This window comes from Babylonia areolata, chromosome 28 (assembly GCF_041734735.1).
Source record: "Babylonia areolata isolate BAREFJ2019XMU chromosome 28, ASM4173473v1, whole genome shotgun sequence".
NCBI lineage: Eukaryota > Metazoa > Mollusca > Gastropoda > Neogastropoda > Buccinidae > Babylonia > Babylonia areolata.
In genome coordinates, this window is record NC_134903.1 from 10,673,842 (window position 1) to 10,697,293 (window position 23,452).

The 23,452-nt window shown below is 43.6% G+C and overlaps 1 protein-coding gene across 1 annotated transcript in view; it reads right to left on the bottom strand.

Moving 5' to 3' along the window:
- Window positions 1-2,786: 2,786 nt before the first annotated feature.
- The window catches only part of LOC143302061 (neprilysin-1-like), a 57,513-nt gene continuing 36,847 nt past the window's right edge, over window positions 2,787-23,452 (bottom strand). The window contains exons 12-19 of the mRNA XM_076616560.1: window positions 22,920-23,023; window positions 20,604-20,662; window positions 17,387-17,438; window positions 12,829-12,896; window positions 8,335-8,465; window positions 6,312-6,377; window positions 3,477-3,572; window positions 2,787-2,963 (exon numbers count right to left, since the gene is read on the bottom strand). Coding sequence (XP_076472675.1) covers window positions 2,787-2,963; window positions 3,477-3,572; window positions 6,312-6,377; window positions 8,335-8,465; window positions 12,829-12,896; window positions 17,387-17,438; window positions 20,604-20,662; window positions 22,920-23,023 — 753 coding nt within the window. The remainder of the gene's footprint in view (window positions 2,964-3,476; window positions 3,573-6,311; window positions 6,378-8,334; window positions 8,466-12,828; window positions 12,897-17,386; window positions 17,439-20,603; window positions 20,663-22,919; window positions 23,024-23,452) is intronic.

The window sequence follows — 23,452 nt, forward strand, 5'->3', positions numbered from 1 at the left end:
GGGAGGGGGAGTGAGAGAGGAGAGGGAGGGGTGAGAGAGGGGGAGTGAGAGAGGGAGGGGGAGAGAGAGGGGAGTGAGAGAGGGAGGGGGATGAGAGAGGGAGGAGGGGGAGTGAGGAGAGGGAGGGGGATGAGAGAGAGGGGAGTGAGAGAGGGGGGGGAGTGAGAGAGGGGGGGTGGAGTGAGAGAGGGTGGGGTGAGAGAGGAGGGGGAGTGAGAGAGAGGAGGGGGAGTGAGAGAGGGGGGAGTGAGAGGGGGGAGAGAGAGGGAGGTGGGGAGGAAGGAGGGAGAGAGAGGGGGAGGAGAGAGGGAGGTGGGGAGAGAGAGAGGAGGTGGGGAGTGAGGGAGGGAGTGAGAGAGGGAGGGGGGAGTGAGAGATGGAGGTGGAGGAGGAGTGAGGGGAGTGAGAGAGGAGGAGGGAGTGGGAGTGAGAGAAGGAGGTGAGGAGTGAGAGAGAGAGGTGGGGGAGTGAGAGAGGAGGAGGGAGGGGAGTGAGAGAGGGGGGAGTGAGAGAGGGAGGGGAGAGTGAGAGGGAGTGAGAGAGAGGGGGAGTGAGAGAGGAAGGGGGGGAGAGAGGGGGGGAGTGAGAGAGGGTGGGGGGAGTGAGAGAGGGAGGTGGGGGAGTGAGAGAGAGGGAGATAATGATAACACCACCAACAACAACAGTTATCATAAAAACAATAGGTTCAAGTTCCCAAAGCCTTTTTTTTTTACGACCGTCGTGTCAGTGATTTCCTTTCACATCCACAATGTCCAGGGTTCGAAACAGGAAGGCGGAGGCCCAATCCTCTCTTTCCGCCATTTATCAAACTACCCCAAAACCTAAGTCGGGTAGCCACCCATTCGAACACAAAACTGGGTGGAGTGATGAGCTAAAATCGCACAAAACACACACAAAAAATGGCACAACACCTTGTCGAAATAGAGGGGCTCGAACCTTGATCACCGGTGATCAATTGCGTCAGGGGTCCAATCCCAAACCATTCTGCCAGTTTCAGTTTCAGTAGCTCAAGGAGGCGTCACTGCGTTCGGACAAATCCATATACGCTACACCACATCTGCCAAGCAGATAGTCAGGCCTTGAGAAAAAAAAGGTGAATAAATAATAGATAAGCGTACATAAATAAGTAAATAAATACATAAATAGATAGATAAATAAATAATAATCATAATATGAAAAAAGGTAGTAATAAGAATAATAATAACAATAATAATAATAATAATAATAAATAAACAAATAAATAAGACAACAATGATGATAAATTCTGCCATCAACAACGCAAACAGAGGGGGGGGGGGCTAAATCCTCACAGCAAACAAGGAACATAAATAGCTGGGAGGGTGTGTGTGTGTGTGGGGGGGGTGTTCCCTCCTGCAGTGCCTGCCACTCCACGCTGGCGACTACAGCCAAAGGCGCTTAGCTCTCCTCCAGTCCTGTGGCTCTGTGTGTGTGTGTGTGTGTGTGTGTGTGTGTGTGATAGAGAGAGAAATAAGCTTGAGAGAGAAATAGGAGAGCGATCCTTTCTTTCTACAATGTTGCATTGTTGTCCTCTGTGTGTGTGTGTGTGTGTGTGTGGTCTTTGCATTTGCGGAAGTCAGCGTGCTTGATGTGGTGTTGTTTAATAAGCAGCTGATAATTATTCTCTCTGCCTCTGTCCCTGTGATTCTCTCTCTCTCTCTCTCTCCTTCTTTGTTGTTGTCCCCCCCCCCCCTCTCTCTCTCTCTCTCTCCACTTCTCGATCTCATTCTGCCTTTATCTCTTTCCCCCCGTTTCTATGCTGACGTAAATCAAATCTCGGAGACTGGACGTGGTACTGACAAACACGACCTGTGACCAAACACGACCTTGTGACAAACACGCTCTGTGACGAACACGACCTTGTGACAAACACGGCCTTGTGACCAAACACGACCTGTGATAAACACGGCCTTGTGACCAAACACGACCTGTGATAAACACGGCCCTGTGACCAAACACGACCTGTGACAAACACGACCTTGTGACCAAACACGACCTTGTGACAAACACGGCCTTGTGACAAACACGGCCTGTGACCAAACACGGCCTTGTGACAAACACGACCTGTGACCAAACACGGCCTGTCACACTATTATAAAAATTTTAAAAATTCAAAAATTAGAAAACAACAATACGACGAAACTCCAATGACAAAAAAAAAGAAAATAAAAGAAAAAGGAAAAGAAAAGAAGAGAACAGTCATCTCCATTATTGCCAAACGATCATCATTATCATCACCATCGTAATTATCGTCGTCATCGTCCATGAAGAAGAAACGGGAAAGAACAATAACAGCATCAATATCAACAACACAGAGAACGACGACAACGAACCAGACAAAATCTATGTATATACAGATATATATGTACATACGTATACATAAATATAGAAATGGATGAATATATATGAATGAATGTATGTGTGCGTGCGTGTGTGTGGTGGGTGTGAGTGTCTATATATATATATATATATATGTGTGTGTGTGTGTGTGTGTGTGTGTGTGTGTGTGTGTGTGTAACAAACTACAAACTCCGTTAGCCACCACCCCACTCAACAACCCTTCACCCCCTCACACCCCACCCCCAAAAAACAATCATAATCATAATAATGGAAAAAAATTTAAAAATATATACGTGTAAATCAGCATCCGCACCACAAAAATTACCCCACGAAGCAAAAAAGAAAAAACTTCTTTTTTTTTTTAAACCGACGCTCCTCTTTCTCCTTTTTTTCTTTTTCTTTCTTTTTTTTAATTATAACATTTTTTTTCACCACACGGAACACTTGTGGCGCGGGTTCATACGGCTCCCGGCGGGGCAGTTGAAGGCGGTTGCGAAGTCGAGAGAGTTGGAGAGAGGGCCCAGCACACGGATTGGGCCAGGGCTGTGTGCTGAGGTCCGTATCGTATGCAGGGCCTCCTCGTCTCGCATGTTGCCGCACCAGATCTGTTGGCGGCACGTGAAACACGTGAGGAATTTTTTTCCTTTTCTGGTGGCGTGCTTGTTTGTGGTGGTGGTGGTGTTTTTGTTGTGGGGCTCGGGTGGGGGTGGGTGGGCTCGACTGTGTGTGTGTGTGTGTGTGTGTGTGTGTGTGTGTGTGTGTGTGTCGATTATGTGTTTGTGGGGGTGGAGATTGTCGGTGTGTGAATGTGGGTTTGCAATGTGGGTGTGGGTTGTATGTGGGGGTAGGGGTGGGGGTGGGAGGTAGGCTGGGGAGTAGGTGAGTGGGGTGGGGGGGCGAGCGAGCGCACGCACGTGTTTGGCAAAAAAAATATTGACAGACAGACTTTATATGTACACAGAGACAGACAAGCAAACAAACAAACAAACACATTCTCTCTCTCTCGCTCGCTCACTCGCTTGCTCTCTCTCTCTCACACACACACACACACACAGCGAAGGGAGAGGGAAAGACTGAAAGAGAGAGAGAGAGAGAGAATCAGCGCTATAGCCAGGTACCTGAGCGTAGTTGAGGAAGAAGAGTTGGTCATGGGTCAGCCCTATCCCGGGTAGTGGCTGTTCCTCTCCGTGTATCTCCACCCACTTTCTGTACGCCTGAGAGAAGAAGGGGGCATACCCGTATAACATACCTTTGTACTTTCCCCCCCCCCCCCACCCCCCTCAAGGCCTGACTTCGCGCGTAGGGTTACGCTGCCGCTCGGACATTACGCTTAGCAGATGTGTGAGGCAGCGTATGTGGATTTTGTCTGAATGCAGCTGACACCTCTTTGAGATATTGAAGCTGACAGGTGAGATTTGCCCGCCCACCCACTTACTTGTCTGTTTATTTACTTTTGTATCTTATCTTATTATTTTCTTCTTATTTTCCCTCAAGGTTTAGCGCGTTGGGCTACGCTACTGCACAGGCATAATTACGCTTAGCGGGTGTGGTGTAGCGTGTGTGGATTTTGTCCGAACGCAGTTGACATCTCCTTGAGATATTGAAACTAACAGGCGAGACGTGCCCGCCCTCTCACTTACTTACCTGTTTATTGGTTTTTGTGACTTACTTCACTTATTTTCTTCTTATTTTTCCTCAAGGACTGAGCGCCGGGCTACACTGCTCCACAGGTATAATTACGCTTAGCGGGTGTGGTGTAGCGTATGTGGATTTGTCCGAACGAAGTGACGCCTCCTTGAGAAACGGAACTGAACAACACTTAAATTGCGCATGCACACGAGCATACGGACATGAGCACTGACAATAACGGTAAACGCACACAGTTACATATGCACACCTATTCGTATTTCAATACACGCACACGTATATTTATTCATACACCTACATGCCTGTATACCTAGATGTGTATTTACGCATTAAGTACACATGCACATTTAAGTTTGCACGTGAATACGTCCAGATTTAAATACGAATATATCGGGTGTCCCAAAAAAAGTGAACCGCTTTTTGACAAGTATTTTCTCAGTGATATAGAAACCGAATTCAATGAAAATTTTCACACAGTAATCTTAGGGTATCATCAACAAGTCTGCAAAATATCTAAAAGTTTGGGCGCAGATTATGCGAGTATTGTCAAATTCAAAACAGCATGTCAAAAAATCCAGTATCAGAGGAAAACTCACTTATTTCAGTTTATGCTCAATGTGGCCTCCATCTTCCTCCACGACTAAACGAAGCCGTTTCTTCCAAGCAAAAATGCTTCTGCGTATTTCTTCCACCGATATCTCCTCCCATGACATAATTATCCTGTCCTTTGACGCCTGCTCGGTCAATTTGTCTCTCACTCCCCGGTAAACTTTCTCCTTCAGAGAGTCCCATATGGCATAATCCATTGGGTTACAGTCCGGATTTTGTGAAGGCCATTCATCCTTCTTGATGAATTCTGCTAGTGCCTCCTCCAGATGGACCTGGGTTACCCTACTTGTGTGTGAAGGAGCCCCATCTTGCTGAAACACGTAACTGTTTCTAGGATAAAGACGCCTACAATCTGGGAGAAGATTATCATCCAATAACTGAATGTAGCTTTCACTATTAACCATGACTCTATCAGTGTCAATAAAATGAATGCTTGTTTTTCCTTTCCAGGATACTCCAGCTGAAATCATTATCTTTTCTGAAAATCCAGGTCTCATGACAGAGGCGAGATGGCTGAATTTCTCGTTTCTGTTTCCCATAAACGCGATCGTTTTGGCGATTTTAGCTATCTCTAACGTAAAGTCTTTCTCGTATGTGAAAATGATCCGTTTCACATCAGTGGCCGAGTAGCGGTCATTCAAGTTACGGCAGGGAGTTTTTTCTTTTCCCTCTAACATTTTGGTCCCTCCTTGATACCCGTATCCTCTTTCGCCATTCTTTGCACAGAAGACTTGCTCACTTGTAAATCGCTTGCAACTTCTAAGAGATTGTGGGTTCCTGGGTTCTCCTCCTGGGACTGAATCAGTTCCTCAACACGGTCCTTGTTCTTCTCCGAACATGCAGTCTTGGGTCTCCCACTACCAATTTAATTGCTACTGACCCTGTAGTGCGTATTTTAGCGATAAGTCTACTTACAGTGACATGACTCCACCAAATGCCATGAAATTCCTTTACGATTCTTCTTCCACACCAGCCTTTTTCATCGAAACAGTTTTCAAGGTAACCTTATCACTTTCACTCCAAGGCATGGTTGATCCTTCCAAACTGAAACTTTGGACAGAACTGATTTTGGATACAGACAACAATTAAAACAAATCAATAGACTTGACACCCAGACAGGCTATTTTTAGACTGACACTGATTGACAGATGCCAACACCTGGCAACTGGCATGAACATGATGAAGGTCACATTGCACAGCTCTGATATTGAATTTTTTGACATGCTATTTTGAATTTGACAATACTCATATAATTTGCGGCCGAACTTTTAGATATTTTGCAGACTTGTTGCTGATACCCTAAGGTTACTGCGTGAAAATTTTCAATGAATTCGGTTACTATATCACTAAGAAAATACTTGTCAAAGAGCGGTTCACTTTTTGGGGGACACCCGATACATACAAACAGGTGAGCGAAACACACACAATTATGTTACCACACACACACACACACACACGCACGCACGCAAACACACACACACACGCACGCACACACACACACACACACACTCAAACACACACGCACGCACACGCACACACACACACGCACACACAGGGAGAAACACACACACACACACACACACTCACACAAACACACGCGCGCACACAGGGAGAAACACACACACACACACACACGCACACACAGGGAGAAACACACACACACACACATACACACACACACACATCTCTACACGTACCCTGTAAGCCTGCTTCAGACCTCCATTGTCTGCAATGTTCTCTCCCTGCGTGTGTTTCCCGTTGATCTGAAAACATCAACATCAATATCAACATCAACACCACTTTCACGTTTTGTACGTCCACGTTCAAACTGACATACACTCAAGCGGAAAACTTCCTTTATTTTAACTCACTCAGTACGGCCAGTCCTCTCTTCTCCTCTACACAGACCCCTCGGATGTCCAGTGGGTGTCTCAATGACCCAACCTTTAGCTTCCGTCGTCAGGATTGTGGTATTCTTTGTCAACATTCACCTCTTCAGTATAAGAGCCTTCCGCTTGCAATATTTTGATGGTGGTAACTGGGGTGAAACGCTGTTAACGTCTTCTCTTTCGTCGTTCGTATGGAGAGAGTTAAGGAAAGCGTCTGGGTTCGTTCCAACGTACCTTCTAATGTACCCACGTGCTTGCTGAATCGGTGGCGCTGGCAGCATTAATTAAGGTGTGCACCTTGTGAATGGAGAGTCACCACTCTTAATTGTTAGCAGAATTAATTGAAAAAGATATTGCAGTCTACTAGTTTCAGTTTCAGTAGCTCAAGGAGGCGTCACTGCGTTGGGACAAATCCATATACGCTACACCACATCTGCCAAGCAGATGTAACCCAACGCGCTTAGTCAGGCCTTGAGAAAATTCTACTAATGGAAGCGCAGTTGTAGAATCGAAGCGCAGCTGCTGAATGGGTAAAGCGTTTTGATCCAGTGTTCACCAGTGATCAGGGTTCGAGGCCCTCCTTTCGGCATGGTGTTGTGTCCCTGGGAAAGGAACTTTACCCCAACTTTCCCCACTCCACTATGGGGACCTCTCTCTGCTTATCGTCTCATCCGAATGACTATCGTTCAGACCCCCACTCAGGGTCTAGTGGAAATGGAGAGGAGAAAATTCTGGCCAGCGTGAGATTAGAACCCGTGCGCTCGGATTCTCTCGCTTCCTAGACGGACGTGTTACCGCTGGGTCCAGTCTCGTTTCAATTCAAAGGAGGGGTACTGGTTGACCATACACTGGGTCACACGTAGTGTCTAGTCTGTTTCAATTCAAAGGAGGGGTACTGGTTGACCATACACTGGGTCACACTTAGTGTCTAGTCTGTTTCAATTCAAAGGAGGGGTACTGGTTGACCATACCTGGATCACACGTAGTGTGCAGTCTGTTTCAATTCAAAGGAGGGGTACTGGTTGACCATACACTAGGTCACACGAAGTGTCTAGTCTGTTTCAATTCAAAGGAGGGGTACTGTTTGACCATACACTGGATCACACGTAGTGTCTAGTCTGTTTCAATTCAAAGGAGGGGTACTGGTTGACCATACACTGGGTCACACGTAGTGTGCAGTCTGTTTCAATTCAAAGGAGGGGTACTGGTTGACCATACACTGGGTCACACGTAGTGTCTAGTCTGTTTCAATTCAAAGGAGGGGTACTGGTTGACCATACACTGGGTCACACTTAGTGTCTAGTCTGTTTCAATTCAAAGGAGGGGTACTGGTTGACCATACACTGGGTCACACGTAGTGTGCAGTCTGTTTCAATTCAAAGGAGGGGTACTGGTTGACCATACACTAGGTCACACGTAGTGTGCAGTCTGTTTCAATTCAAAGGAGGGGTACTGGTTGACCATACACCAGGTCACACGTAGTGTGCAGTCTGTTTCAATTCAAAGGAGGGGTACTGGTTTAGTGTGCAGTCTGTTTCAATTCAAAGGACGGGTACTGGTTGACCATAAACTGGGCCTGTCTCCTGAAAGATTCTATGGTGGCGTTGTCCCACCAATTACAACAGTAACACCAACAACAACAGTAACAACAACAACAACATCAGTAACAACAAGAAAACAACTCACACGTAATGTCCAGTCTGTTCCAGTTTAAAGGAGTACTGGCTGACCATGTACTGGATCCGTCACCTGAAAGCTTCTATGGTGGCGTTGTCCCACCAATTACAACAACAACAACAACATCAGTAGTAACAACAAGAAAACAACTCACGTAGTGTCCGGTCTGTTCCAGTTTGAAGGAGGAGTACTGGCTGACCATGCACTGGGTCCGTCTCCTGAAAGCTTCTATGGTGGCGTTGTCCCACCACTGGACCAAGTTCCCGTGTAGGTCGTACTGCCGGCCTGGGGTGTAACAATGATGATGACGATGGTAACAATGATGATGATGATGATGATGGTGATGGTGATGGTGGTGATGATGATGACGATGACGATGATAACAATGATGATAACAATGATGATGATGATGATGATAACAATCATGAAGATGATGATGATGATAACAATGATGATGATGATGACAATGGTGATGATGATGACAATGATGATGATGATAACAATGATGGTGATGATGATGATGATGATAACAATAACAATGATGATGATGATAACAATAATGATGATGATAACAATAACAATGATGATGATCCGGTGTAGGTCGTACTGCCGACCTGGCGTATAACAATGATGATCACGATGGTAACAATGATGATGATAATGATGATGATGATAACAATCATGATGATGATGATAACAATCATGATGATGATAATAGCAATAATTATAACGTGAAGGTCGTACTGCCGGCCTGACGAACACACACACACACACACACACACACATGTACATACCTAGCTTACTAGTACGCACGCACCAAAGGTGAACCCTTCTTCACACAGGAGGGGGAGTGGAGGGGGGGGGGCGGACTACTCCACGACATTCACCACAAATCCTAGAAACGGCATTCGCGCCCTTCCAACCGTGACACTCCACAGAGTTTGGATGAGAGATTCAGCTGGGCTCTTCTGCCCATGACAGAATCTTTCGCCATCCCAGACTCAACAGAGAGAAAGATATCGGGACAGCATTGAGCTCCTCACAGCAGTACAGACCTGGAATTCCCTCACTTAAAATCATCCCTTGGAACAAATCTGAAAGCATTCGTTTCCAAGCAGTCTCTGCATCTTCACGGCACTCCGTTTCACAGCTGTATTCTGTGGATCCACATGTATCGTTTCCATGCTGTGTGTGATGAAGACCACATCACAAATGAGGAAGTGAAAAGAAGAGTCCAAAACGCCATTGGCCCATTCAAAGACCTGCTAACCACAGTGAAGGAACGCAAGCTCCGCTGGTATGGACACGTCACACGATCAGACGGCCTAGCCAAGACCATCCTGCAGGGTACCGTACAAGGAAGGAGGAAGAGAGGCAGACAGAGAAAGCGGTGGGAGGACAACATCAAAGAGTGGACGGGCCTGCCATTTGCCACAACTCAAAGGGCCGCTGAGGACCGAGGCAGGTGGCGCGAGCTGACCAGGCAGTCATCCATGGTGCCCCAACGACCCACCCACGGGTCAAGGGATAGATGAGATGAGAGAGTGTGATGAAGGACCAACAAGAAGGGCCATAAAGAAAGAACAGACATCAGCTATAGATATATAGATAGATAGATAGACAGATGGATAGGTGTACAGATAGATGGATGGATAGATAAATAGATAGATGGATAGATATATAGATAGATGGATAGATAGATGGATACATAGATAGCTGGACAGACGGATAGATACATACATAGACTGACAGATAGGTGGACAGATGGATAGATAGATAGATGGACAGATAAACAGATAGATAATAGATAGACGGATAGATAGATGGATAGATATATAGAGACAGATAGATAGATAAAATAATATAATTATAGATAAATGGACAGACGGATAGATAGATAAATAGATAGATAGGTGGACAGATGGATAGATAAATAGATAGATAGATAGATAGAAAAAAAATGTGAGATAATGGAAATGAAAGCCGGATTGAAACCGGAAAACTGAAAGAAAGAAGGGACGAAAACAAACAAACCAGCAGGAATCAATGAAAGAAAGAATCTGTTGAATAACTGAATTAAATGAATAAAGAGAGAAAGAAACGAAGAAGGAAAGACTGAAGAAAGAAAGAAAGAAAACAAAGGAACGAAAAAAAAGAAAAGAAAAAGAAACAAACAGCATTGAAAGAAAGATCGAATGAAAATGAAAAAAAATAAGAAAGAAAGGAAGAAAAAGAAACAAAAAGTACTGAAAGAAAGATCGAATGAAAATGAAAAAATAAGAAAGAAAGGAAGAAAAAGAAACAAAAAGTATTGAAAGAAAGATCGAATGAAAATGAAAAAAAATAAGAAAGGAAGGAAGAAGTTAAATGAAAGAAAGACAAGAAAATCATAAACACAAATAAAGAAAGAAAAGAAAAATGAACAGAAAGATGACAGGCGCAACAGCCGAGTGGTTAAAGCGTTGGACTGTCAATCTGAGGGTCCCGGGTTCGAATCACGGTGACGGCGCCTGGTGGTAAAGGGTGGAGATTTTTACGATCTCCCAGGTCAACATATGTGCAGACCTGCTAGCGCCTGAACCCCCTTCGTGTGTATATGCAAGCAGAAGATCAAATACGCACGTTAAAGATCCTGTAATCCATGTCAGCGTTCGGTGGGTTATGGAAACAAGAACATACCCAGCATGCACACCCCCGAAAACGGAGTATGGCTGCCTACATGGCGGGGTAAAAACGGTCATACACGTAAAAGCCCACTCGTGTGCATACGAGTGAACGCAGAAGAAGAAGAACAGAAAGATGAAAAAATTAACCCAGAAGAAGGGAAGAAAGAAGAAGAAGAAGAAAGAAAATCACTGAGAAAAAAAAAAGAAAAAGAAAGCGACAACTTTTTTTTTAACCCAAGAACAGACCAATCAAAAAAAAAAAAAAAACAGAAATCGTCCACACAAATCAATCACTCATGGGGACCTCGTCCTCAGATATCTATCAACCGCCGTCTATCTCCATGGCAATAACATTGGCCTCCTGCTGTTCCGTCAACTAATGACCAAATAACAACACCCCACCCCCACCCCCCCACCCCAGCAGGTAATGACAAGCAAAGCATTTCTCATTTGTGTCGCCCCGTTTCGCCTATCTAATGATATCTGGTGATTCCGATTCGCCTATTTCCAGTTCGCCTATGTGCTCAGTTCTCTCTCTCTCTCTCTCTCTGCGTGTGTGTGTGTGTGTGTGTGTGTGTGTGTGTGCGTGCGTGTGTGTGTGTGTGTGTGTGTAATCTTATTTTGCCCTAAGGAGCTGAATGGTTAGCATAATAACGTGTCATGAACTGTGTTTTGTAGGTTTCGGGTTTGTGGGGGGTGTGGGGGGGGGATGTGTGAATGTGACAGTTTTGTGTTGACCGTGAAAGAACATTTGTATGGTGTCACAGTCCTAATAATCATGGCCCTGTGCGGTCGGCTGGACTGTAAGCAACAATAAACCAATCAAGGAGCAACACTCCCCCCCACAATAAGACAAACCCGTGAAGTGGACGACCCTGCACTGTGTGGGCCCAGTCTTCACAGTTGAGCTCCTAACACACTCAGCTTCGGGTAGAAGCTGGCTACGGGGCCGAATAAAACCAAGCCAGCTGGAGACTCGAACCTGTGTCCTCCCAGTCGTCAGTGCGGAACGCTATAACCACTTGGCCACGGTGAACGATCCCCCCCCACCCCCACCCTTTTTTTTTTTTTTTTTTTTGTCTATTCCTTGATCGTTTCTCCACCCTCTATGTCATCCAGGGGTTCTGACTCTTCGTCATGTTTCGTCAGCTCCCCAGTCCCGTTTCGCCTGTTCATATCTCTCTCTCTCTCCCTTCAGCATGAATACCTTTTCCTTTGATTTATATGTGTGCTATTTGTAATAGATGTAGATTAGCAAGGACAGATTGGAAGAATAGGCTATGTCTAAAATCTTAATCCTTGAATAAAAACGTTTTGAGTTCTATTTCTTCTTTTCTTTCTTCTATTTTTTCCGTTCCTTTTTTTTTATGCGTGCATAAATTCATTCATTTCGTTCTATCATAATCGTGACAAATGTCCAAGTAATATTGGTGATGGTGGTAGTCACTGTGGTATGTTGTTGCACTTGCCATACGTGGATTTCAGAGGCAGTAACAATACCGTACCTTTTGAACGCCCGGATGTTTCTGGAACTTGAAAACTGGTGACATCTCTTTCTCTCTCTCTCTCTCTGACTCACTTTCCTATCCATCTGTCAATTTTAGTGTGTGCGTGTGTGTGTGTGTGTGTGTGTGTGTGTGTGTGTGTGTGTGCGTGTGTGTGTGTGTCAGTGTGTGCGCGCGCATGTGTGTGTATGTGTATGTGTGTGTGCGCGCTCGCGTGTGTGTATGCATGTGTGTGTGTGTGTGGGTGTGTGTGTGTGGGGTGGGGTGTTTTCTTCATTATGTATGTTCTTCTGCATGAATACCTTTTCTCTTCATTTATGTGTGTGCTACTTGTAATAGATGTAGATTTGCAAGGACAGATTGGAAGAATAAGCTATGTCTAAAATATTAATCCTTGAATAAAAAATGTTTTGAGTTCTGAGTTCTCTCTCTCTCTCTCTCTCCCCCTCTCTCTCAAGCATACACACACAAACTCACCTCTGTCATCAAATCCATGAGTTATTTCATGACCGATCACCACTCCAATACCCCCATAGTTCAGAGACCTGTGCAACACATGTGATATCCGGTTATAGCATCCTGTGCAACACATGTGATATCCGGTTATAGCATCCTGTACAACACATGTGATATCCGGTTATAGCATCCTGTGCAACACATGTGATATCCAGTTATAGCAACACATGTGATATCCAGTTATAGCATCCTGTGCAACACATGTGATATCCAGTTATAGCAACACATGTGATATCCAGTTATAGCAACAGATGTGATATCCAGTTATAGCATCCTGTACAACACATGTGATATCCAGTTATAGCATCCTGTACAACACATGTGATATCCAGTTATAGCATCCTGTGCAACACATGTGATATCCAGTTATAGAATACTGAAGTCCTCGCGCTATAGGCACAGTGTATTTCGTGTGTATCGCAATGCAGGCATGAAGTATAACATAAATAACAATCACTGACCTTTGTCTTCCACTCTGAGAAGGCAAATTATGGCGAAAACTGCCCGAAAACCACCGTCGTAACCCGTTACTAACCTGACAACGACATCACACGCTTTGCTGAAAATGTAATTTTGGCGGCTGTAAGGGAAAGCGTGTACTGTCGTTATCGGGTTAGGATGGGGTGCTACCCTGACAACGACATCACACGCTTTGCTGAAAATGTAATTTTGGCGGCTGTACAGGAAAGCGTGTACTGTCGTTATCGGGTTAGGATGGGGTGCTACCCTGACAACGACATCACACGCTTTGCTGTAAATGTAAATTTTGGCGGCTGTGCAGGAAAGCGTGTACTGTCGTTATCGGGTTAGGATGGGGTGCTTGTTGGGTTTTTTTTTTATTGTAGGTCCCCACATGAACCTCTTTTCAAATAATAATCTACAGAAGTAGTGCATACAATATTTGATTATTGTTGTTGTTGTTTTTTTTGTTTTTTGTTTTTTTGCTTTTTTGTGTCCTAATCCCGCATCCCGAGTCCAGCCTCTCACACACACCCTTCCAATATTATGTTTTTTTCTTTCTCCAATCACTGACACTCACCCTCTCCATTTTAGATTTTGTACTCTATCTTTTCCACATTCTGTTCTCTCTGTCTCTCTTCCTTTCTTAGTTAGTCCCCCCCCCCCTTGCCCCCCCCCCCTTTCATTCGAATATACAAAAATGTCGATTTCTAATTAATACTAACGATCATCATTATGATAGAAATGATAATAATCCAAATAATAATAATAATATTTATTTTCAGTCTAATATCATCATCTTAGATGAACAGACTATAAATGAATAAACGAAATGGGTTGCTACCCTGACAACATCACACGCTTTCCTGTAAATGTAATGTTGGCGGCTGCACAGGAAATCGTGTAATGTCGTTAGGGGTGGGTGGGGGGAGGGGGGGACGCAACTTAACCCCGAATTCCTCGACTCCACCCAGAGTGTGAGTGGGTACCTGACTTCGTGTTGGGGATACAGTTAAAACGGCGGGAGAAAGGAGAGGACTGGGCCCCGTCTTCCTATGCCGAGCCCAAGACACAGCGGGTTTGAATTCACTGCCCCGATGGGCATACAAGGCTTATAGGACCTTTAACCTGGAAAGGTTTTTTGTTTTTTTGTTGTTGACTCACTTGTGTAAACAAAGTGAGTATGTTTTAACCCGGTGTTCGGTTGTCTGTGTGTGTGTGTGTGTGTGTGTGTCCGTGGTAAACTTTAACATTGACATTTTCTCTGCAAATACTTTGTCAGTTGACACCAAATTTGGCATAAAAATAGGAAAAATTCAGTTCTTTCCAGTCATCTTGTTTAAAACAATATTGCACCTATGGGATGGGCACAAAAAAATTTTTTTAAAAAGAAGCCTAATTATATGCAAACTGCATTTACTGTTATATTTATATTTTTTGTATTCTCTAAACTTGGCACTTTGACCTCTTATTCTGACACAGCAACAAGAGTGACCTCTTATTCTGACACAACAACAAGAGGAGTCATTATTATCATTTTTTGTTCAAACAGGAACTTCTTTTGCTAAGCATGGAATTTTTTTTTTATTTTGCAAACGTTTGGGGGCATATAGTAAAAAAGGGAAATTACTCTGTAATTAATGCTAGGGGACTTAATTTATCACAAGTGAGTCTTGAAGGCCTTGCCTCTCTTGTTCTTTCATTCTGTGTTGTCAGTGTTTTTTACAACAAACCTGTGGTGGGTTCTCAAGGATTGACCAGCGTGTTCAGTTTATCTGTAGGTCAGTCGCATGCTCGGTTGTTTTTTATTGGTTGGCTGGTTTGTTTGTTTTTGTTTTTTTGTTTTTGTTTTTCTTTTTTTAAACTAAAGAACGAACGAACACACACACAATCTCAATGATGATTTTCATTACAGACTTCCCTACACTACGCACACATCACACACGTGTGCACGTGTGCGTACACCACACACACACACACACACACACACACACACACACACATATATATATATATATATATATATATATATATATATATATATATACGCATGAACTCACACACACACAGACACACACACACAAACAACAATTTGATTTGATGTGAAATTTAACACCTATTACAGGCATATCCGATTATCTGGAAATAGCAAAACGTACATATTTTTTCAGTCTATAAAAATGATTGCTACATCTGAATTTATCGAAGCGACAAAATAGATGAAACTGACAAATCAGAAAATTGCTTTTCCTTACAAAGATCAGGTTATGAAGCGAAAAAAAAAATTTTTTTTTTTTTTAAACATAAACAGGTTGTCTCAATTTTGTTTGTTTTTGTTTCAATTTCTGTGGCGAAGACCACTGATTATATGGATTTGATATTGTCACACACGTGAGGACACACACACACACAGAGCGCTGCGTAATTCCTTTCTGTACCCATGATCCCCCCCCCCCTTTTCTCCTCTCCACCACACGCCTCTCATTCCTTGTCTGTCTGTCAATTGTACTGCTCTCACTTTTTCTTTTATCTTTCTTCTGCGTTCGTGGGCTGCGACTCCCACGTTCACTCGTGTATGTACGAGTGACGTTTTACGCGTATGACTAGTTTTCACCCTCGTCAAGAAGGCACCCACACTCCGTTTTCGGGCGGGGGTGGGGGTGGGGGGTACATGATGGACGTGTTCTTGTTTCCATAACCCACCAAATGCTGACATGGATTACAGGATCTTCAACGTACGTATTTGATCTTATGCGTGCGTATACGAAGGGGCGGGGGGGTTCAGGCACAAAGCAGGTCTGCACATTATGTTGACCTGGGGAGATCGGAAAACTCTCCACCCCTCCCTCAATCCACCAGGTGCGTGGAAACTGGGGATCGAAGTCCAGAAAATCAAGGTGAGAATCGAACGCTTAAACCATTCAAACCACCACGGCACTCGTTTCTTTGTTTTCTGTATTTTGTATCATATTTGTATTTCTTTTTATCACAACAGATTTCTCTGTGTGAAATTCGGACTGCTCTCCCTACGGACAGTGCGTCGCTACAGTACAGCGCCACCCTTTTTTTTTTTTCCTGCGTGCAGTTTTATTTGTTTTTCCTATCGAAGTGGATTTTTCTACAGAACTTTGCCAGGAACAACCCTTTTGTTGCCGTGGGTTCTTTTACGTGCGCTAAGTGCATGCTAGCGCACGGGACCTCGGTTTATCGTCTCATCCGAGTGACTAAGCGTTCAGACCACTACTCAAAGTCTAGTGGAGGGGGAGAAAATATCGGCGGCTGAGCCGTGATTCGAACCAGCGCGCTCAGATTCTCTCGCTTCCTAGGCGGACGCGTTACCTCTAGGCCATCACTCCATGCTGTAGACACGTTACTTACAGAGACATCAGTCACATATTTAGTGTGCACGTGCACACTACAACATAATTTCCAAATAAATATAATCTTATACAAGATTATCTTGTTGTCCAGTGAAATTCGTTGTATTTGTATTGTGACCTTTTCGAAAAGAACACACTGTTTAAATCAGGTGCTCCATGAATATAAAACCGAAGGGTAAATTTTCTAGAAATGAGACACCCAACTCTACATAAAAAAGTGGGGGGGGGGGAGAAAAAGAAAGATGATTTGAACAGCAAAAGGTCGAGTAACTTGAAAACTATTGCGCAAGCCGTAACAAAAGGCTTCCCACCACCACCACCCCGAAAAAACAACAACAAAAAACAACTACGTTAAACTGATTGATATAAACACAATTGCATTTCGCAATGCAAAGACACATGTACTCCGAATTTTGTGCGCAGATGCTCGAGTTTTTAGCGCTTAAGTGTAGCGCGCGCGCGATCGTGCACACAGGACTACACATACACGCGCACACACACACACACACACGATAAAGAAACAGCTAAGAAAAACAGCAATATAATTGCGAGGAAATATTGAAAAATATTCTTTCTTTCTCTCTCCCTCTCTTTCACACACACACACACACACACTAAACAAGCAAATAAAATGAATAAAACAACAATATAATTGGAAGGAAATATCGAAATCTACTCACTTTGGAAAATGCTCGCTGTAAAAGAGAGGCTGCAAGATGCCTGCTGGAAAAACTGCACAAAAAATGATTGGTACAATTTATCAATCTCACCTCTCTCTCTCTCTCTTCCGTTTTCTTTTTTACGGTGTGTGTGTGTGTGTGTGTGTGTGTGTGTGTGTGTGTGTGTGTCTGTGTGTGTGCGCGCGCGTGTGTCTGTCTCTCTGTCTGTGTCGGTCGGTCTTGCACGCATGCATGCATGCATGCGTGTGTGTGTGTGTGTGTGTGTGTGTGTGTGTGTGTGTGTGTGTGTGTGTGTGTGTGTGTGTGTGTGTGTGTGTGAATATGTCTGTCTGTCTATATGTCTGTCGGTCGGTCTTCCATGCTTGCATGCATGCGCGCGCGTGCGCGTGCGTGCGTGCGTGCGTGCGTGCGTGCGTGTGTGTGTGTGTGTGTGTGTGTGTGTGTGTGTGCATGCGTGCGAGAGCGTGCGTGATAGGAAAAAAAATGAGAACGTGTATTCCTCAGTAATCTTCGTTGACCTATACAACCCATCAGACAACATGTACTCTTGGAACCCATGCGCAATACCATTACTCCTCAATTCACTGAGCCACACCACACTAATCAAATCATGTCTGACACGCAAAACTAAACCTGACGAAGAAACAGAAATCACCACTGATGAACAATCAGTCGTGAAATATGATCAATACTTTCATACTCCTTGTCACAGGCAATCGAATCGTGTGGGATGTGCAAAACGATACCGATGGCACGAGACAAGAAGTGATCCATTGTAAGAAATGTACGGATAAACACGGTTGGTGTCGGATTGTATGTGGAAGGAACAGCAGACGACGAACAGAGGGAGGCGGTGGCAGGGGGCCGGGGCGGGTAGGGGGGGGGGCAGGGGCGAGGGGCGGGGTACAGGGGGCGGGGGCAGGGGGCAGGGGGCAGGGGCGTGTGGGGGGGGGGAACTGCAAGGTCATCATCATCATCAGTGATGAGAACGAACGTGAAACTGACGGACAGACAAATAGACACAGACAGAAATACAGAGAACACTGAACACTGAAATGTTTATTGTCATTAGCTGAAAAGTTCTGGTGACATAGAAGGTACAAATCAAAACAAAATGGTGCAAATAGATGAAATGGAACAGAAAAACAAACAAAAAAACAAGCAAACAAACACAGAATTGAAAAAAACATAAACTAATAAGAGATTTGCGACACTTTGGCACTTTATTATTAGCTTAAAAGTACATGTGACAGGGGGTAATTTGCCTTTTTTCAGTCCTTTGTCTCCAAAATTTGGACAGTACACAGAAAACAAAATACAGATAAATTATATAAAAAATATTTACACATGTAACATCTATACACATCATATCAATACGAACACATCAAATAATTACAATGTCGAGACTGACCATCCAAATGTAGCCCTTCCTTTTTTTTATCTATGCTTTTTTCTCATAGAACCCATACTAATTTTTGATTGACTAATGAGTATTTGGACCGATTGTGGACGTTTTCCGTATATATATTGCCTCAGATACATATTTTGTAAGTGAAAGTATCATATCTTCATTTTCTGTCATTGGTATGCCGAACAAATCTTTTCTCTGTGCTAGAGCTGTATTGAAAATGGTGCATTTTTTTCGTAATTCATCGTATCTTTTGCAGTTAAATATGAAATGATTTTCATCTTCTGGGCTTTCGCCACACACTGGGCAAGGAGATGTTGCTACGTCTGGATCGAACCATCTTCTGTTGGCATTCAGTCCAAGTGCTCTCAATCTGAGCTTCGCAAAGCAGATTTTATGCCATTTATTTGTTATAATCTTAATATACTTCTCTGTTTGAAATATTGATTTAAATGAATAAAACCATTTATACGTATCATTGCTCTCTATTTCTCCGTGCCAGTTTTGTTTGTAACATGCTATAAGTCTATCTTTAAATTCCGATACAAAGCCGCTCTCGTGCCCTACTCCTTGGCTCGTCCAAACAAGACCGAATCCATGTTCCGTTAGTGTTTTCTTGATGTGGAATACCCAGTTCTGTTTGCCCTTCTCTTGCAGTAGCAGCATCTCGTATGCTTGTCCAGACAATCGTGATGTTGGCAGTCTTGTTAGTTTGAGCCAATATTTTATGCATTTTACAATTTATCTAATATGCGATGGGTACCTGCCGGTTTCGCCATACATTATAGTGTGTGATGGGTGTAATGGGACACCAAAAAAGCGCTTCATTGCAAATGCATGTACCTTTTCCATTTGGTTATTTGGCATGAGTCCCCATATTTCCGCTCCATAGTTCAAGGCTTGTTCAATTTGTGTGTCAAAAAGTATCAAAAAAAGTTTGCAGAAATACAGAGAGAGCAGACAAACAGACAGAGAAACAGACGGAAGGTAGAGACACAGACAGAGAGGGGATACAGACAGAGAGAGATACTGAGACAGAAAGTCAGTCCTAGAGAGACAGAGAAACAGACAGAGACAGAGAGACAGACAGACAGAGAGAGAAAGAAATACAGAGAGACGGACAGTCAGTTAGAGAAACAGAGAAACTGACGGACAAACAGATAGAGGCAGATACAGAGAGAAAAGACAGAAAGAGAGAGAGAGAGAAGGACAGACAGAAAGACAGACAGAGAAATACGGAGAGATGGACAGACATAGAGACAGGTGTAGAGACAGTCACAGAGACAGACAGAGAAACACAGACAGAGGGACAGGCAGACTGACAGAGAAACATAGAGAGACAAGGACAGAGACTGGGGGAAGTGTGTGTGTGTGTGTGTGTGTGTGTGTGTGTGTGTGTGTGTGTGTGTGTGTGTGTGTGTGTGTGTGTGCGTGAGACAGGGAGAGAGAGAGAGAGAGAGTGTGTGTGTGTGTGTGTGTGTGTGTGTGTGTGTGTGTGTGCGTGAGACAGGGAGAGAGAGAGAGAGAGTGTGTGTGTGTGTGTGTGTGTGCGTGTGTGTGCGTGCGTGCGTGCGTGCGTGAGAGAGAGAGAGAGAGAGTGTGTGTGTGTATGTGTACGTGACAGAGAAACCAACACACACACCAACACACACGCACATCTAAAAAATCTAAACATAAATCTATTCTATTCTATTCTATTCACACACACACACACACACACACACACACACACACACACACACACATACATACACACACACCTACGCACACACACGCACCCCAACACACACACACACACACACAGAATACCTATGTCGTTGGAGTTAGGGTTGTAGAACGCATTGATCTCCGCTGGAGGTTGTTCCCAGCTGTCACACAGAGACACCATCAGTACTGTACTGCACTGTCTGGGTTGTGTTGGGCTTTGTTGAGTTGTGTTGTGCAGAACTGGTTTGTGTTGTGTGGAATTGTGTTGCATTGCACTGAACTGTACTGGGTTGGGTTGGGTTGGGTAGGGTAGGCTATAATTGGGTTGGGTTGGGTAGGGTAGGTTTGGGTTGGGTAAGGTAGGGTAGGGTAGGGTTGGGTTGGGTTGGGTAGCGTAGGGTTGGGTAGGGTAGGGTAGGTTTGGGTTGTGTAGGGTAGGGTAGGTTTGGGTTGTGTAGGGTAGGGTAGGTTTGGGTTGGGTTGGTTTGGGAAGGGTTGGGTTGTGTAGGGTTGGGTTAAGTTGGTTTGGGAAGGGTTGGGAAGGGTAGGGTAGGGTAGGGTAGGGTTGGGTTGGGTTGGGTTGGGTTGGGTAGGGTAGGGTAGGGTAGGGTAGGGTAGGGTTGGGTAGGGTAGGGTTGGGTAGGGTAGGGTAGGGTAGGGTTGGGTTGGGTTGGGTAGAGTAGGTTTGGGTTGGGTTGGGTAGGGTAGGGTAGGGTTGGGTTGGGTAGGGTAGGGTAGGGTAGGGTAGGGTTGGGTAGCATTGGGTTGGGTAGGATAGGGTAGGGTTGGATTGGGTAGAGTACGGTTGGGTAGGGTAGGGTAGGGTTGGGTTGAGCGGGGTAGGGTTGGGTTGGGTTGTGTTTCGTTGTGTTGTGTTGGGATGGGATGGGTTATGTTGGGATGGGTTGGGTTGGGATGGGATGGGATGGGGTGGGTTGGGTTGGGATGGGATGGGATGGGATGGGTTGGGACGGGTTGGGACGGATGAGTTGTATTGTACTGGATTGGATTGGGTTGGGTTGGGTTGGATTGGATTACACTGCGTTGTATTGTATTGTTGTATTGTATCAAATCGCAATGCACCGCACTGTACTGTTTTGGATCGGATCGGGTCGTGTGGCATTGTGTTGTATCACACTGTATTGCACTGTGTTGTATTGTATTTGGATTTTATTGGATTGGCTTGGCTTGGTTTTCATTGAACTGGATTGTATATCATTGCACTGAAGTGCATTGCATTGTATTGTATTGGACTGCACTGTAGTGTATTGTAATGGATTAAAGAAATAAATGAAAGTGTTAAAGAAAGAAAGAATATTAATAAATGAAAGAATGAATGAAAAAAATGAAAGGATATTAAAGATAGAACGGAATAATGAAAGAAAACCGAAGAAAAAGGAAAATTAAAAGAAAGATCATTAACAAAGAAAGAAAAGAGTATCAAAGAAAGAACGAATATTAAAGAAACGACAAATACAAACGAAAAAAGAAAAAGAAAGAAAAGAAATATATTTTAGGAAATAAAGAAAAGAAAGCAAGAAAGAAAAAAATGAAAGAAACAGTCCGAAAAAAAGAAAACTGCTTGAAAGAAAGAATTCTAAAGAAAGAAAGAAGAAAGAAAGATAACTGAAGAAAAAAAAAAGGACAGATAGATATAATTTTAAAGAAAGGAAGAAAGAAAGAAAGAAGGGGACAGAATTTGAAAGAAAGAAAGGAAGACAGGGTTTTTGTTTTAAAGAGATAAATAAAGAAAAATTAAATGAAAACAGAATGACAGATAGTAGGAAAGACGACAAGGACAGAACAAATAAGAAGGAAGAAGAAAAAAACAACAAAGAACACAAAAAGGAAGGACGAACGGTAAGATGAAAGAATTTTATGAAATAAAAGTAAAGAAGACAGACAAGAAAGTTTTTTTTTTTTAAATAATAATAAAAACACTGAAAGAAAAAAACAACATAAACAAACAAATCGATAAAAGACAGACAGACGCTGAAGCATGCCTAACAGGTGGGAGTCACTCATTTTTGTAACACTAAAACGTCTCCAGACTGCTTAAAGGAGAGAGAGAAAAAAAAATATTAAAACCACACAGACACACACACACACACGTCTTACATCACTCAAATTGAAAAGACATTAGATTAAAGAAAGATAAACACACACACACACACACACACACACACACACACACACACACACACACACACACACACACGAAAGTGAAAAGATGTTAAATTAACGAAAGACACACACACACGCGCGCGCGCGCACACACACACACACATGCACGCACATGCACACACACGTCTTACATCACTCAAATTGAAAAGATGTTAGATTAAAGAAAGATACACACACACACACACGCATGGACACACACATGAACACACACACACACACACACACTCCACTTACACGTCCTTTTCCACCGGGTTGCCAAGCAACGCTATTTTCTTCTTGGAGGCAAACTGACGAAGTGCGAGGATGTTGCCAAAATAGTGATCCTCGTCCATTATTAACTGTCATCAAAACACAACGCGCAAATGAAAAAATATATCATATTTATATTTCATCTTCGTCCAGGAATAACTGACAGGAACAAATCCTGTACATTCACGTATGGGGGAAAAATATATATATATAAACATATAAATGAATTTGTTAATTTGATATTCGTCACGCTGTGACTGCGACTGTTGTGAACATACCACATACATGAACATATTAAAAAGAAAAAGAAGATATAATAAAAAATAAAAAAAATTTAATATATATATCTCTGTGTGTGTGTGTGTGTGTGTGTGTGTGTGTGTGTGTGTGTGTGTGTGTGTGTGTGAAACTGTCGGTGGAATGTGTTCTTTTTGCAAGTCATGAATGGCTCAAACTTCACATACTAACACATACAGAGAGAAACACACACACACACACACACACACACACACACACAC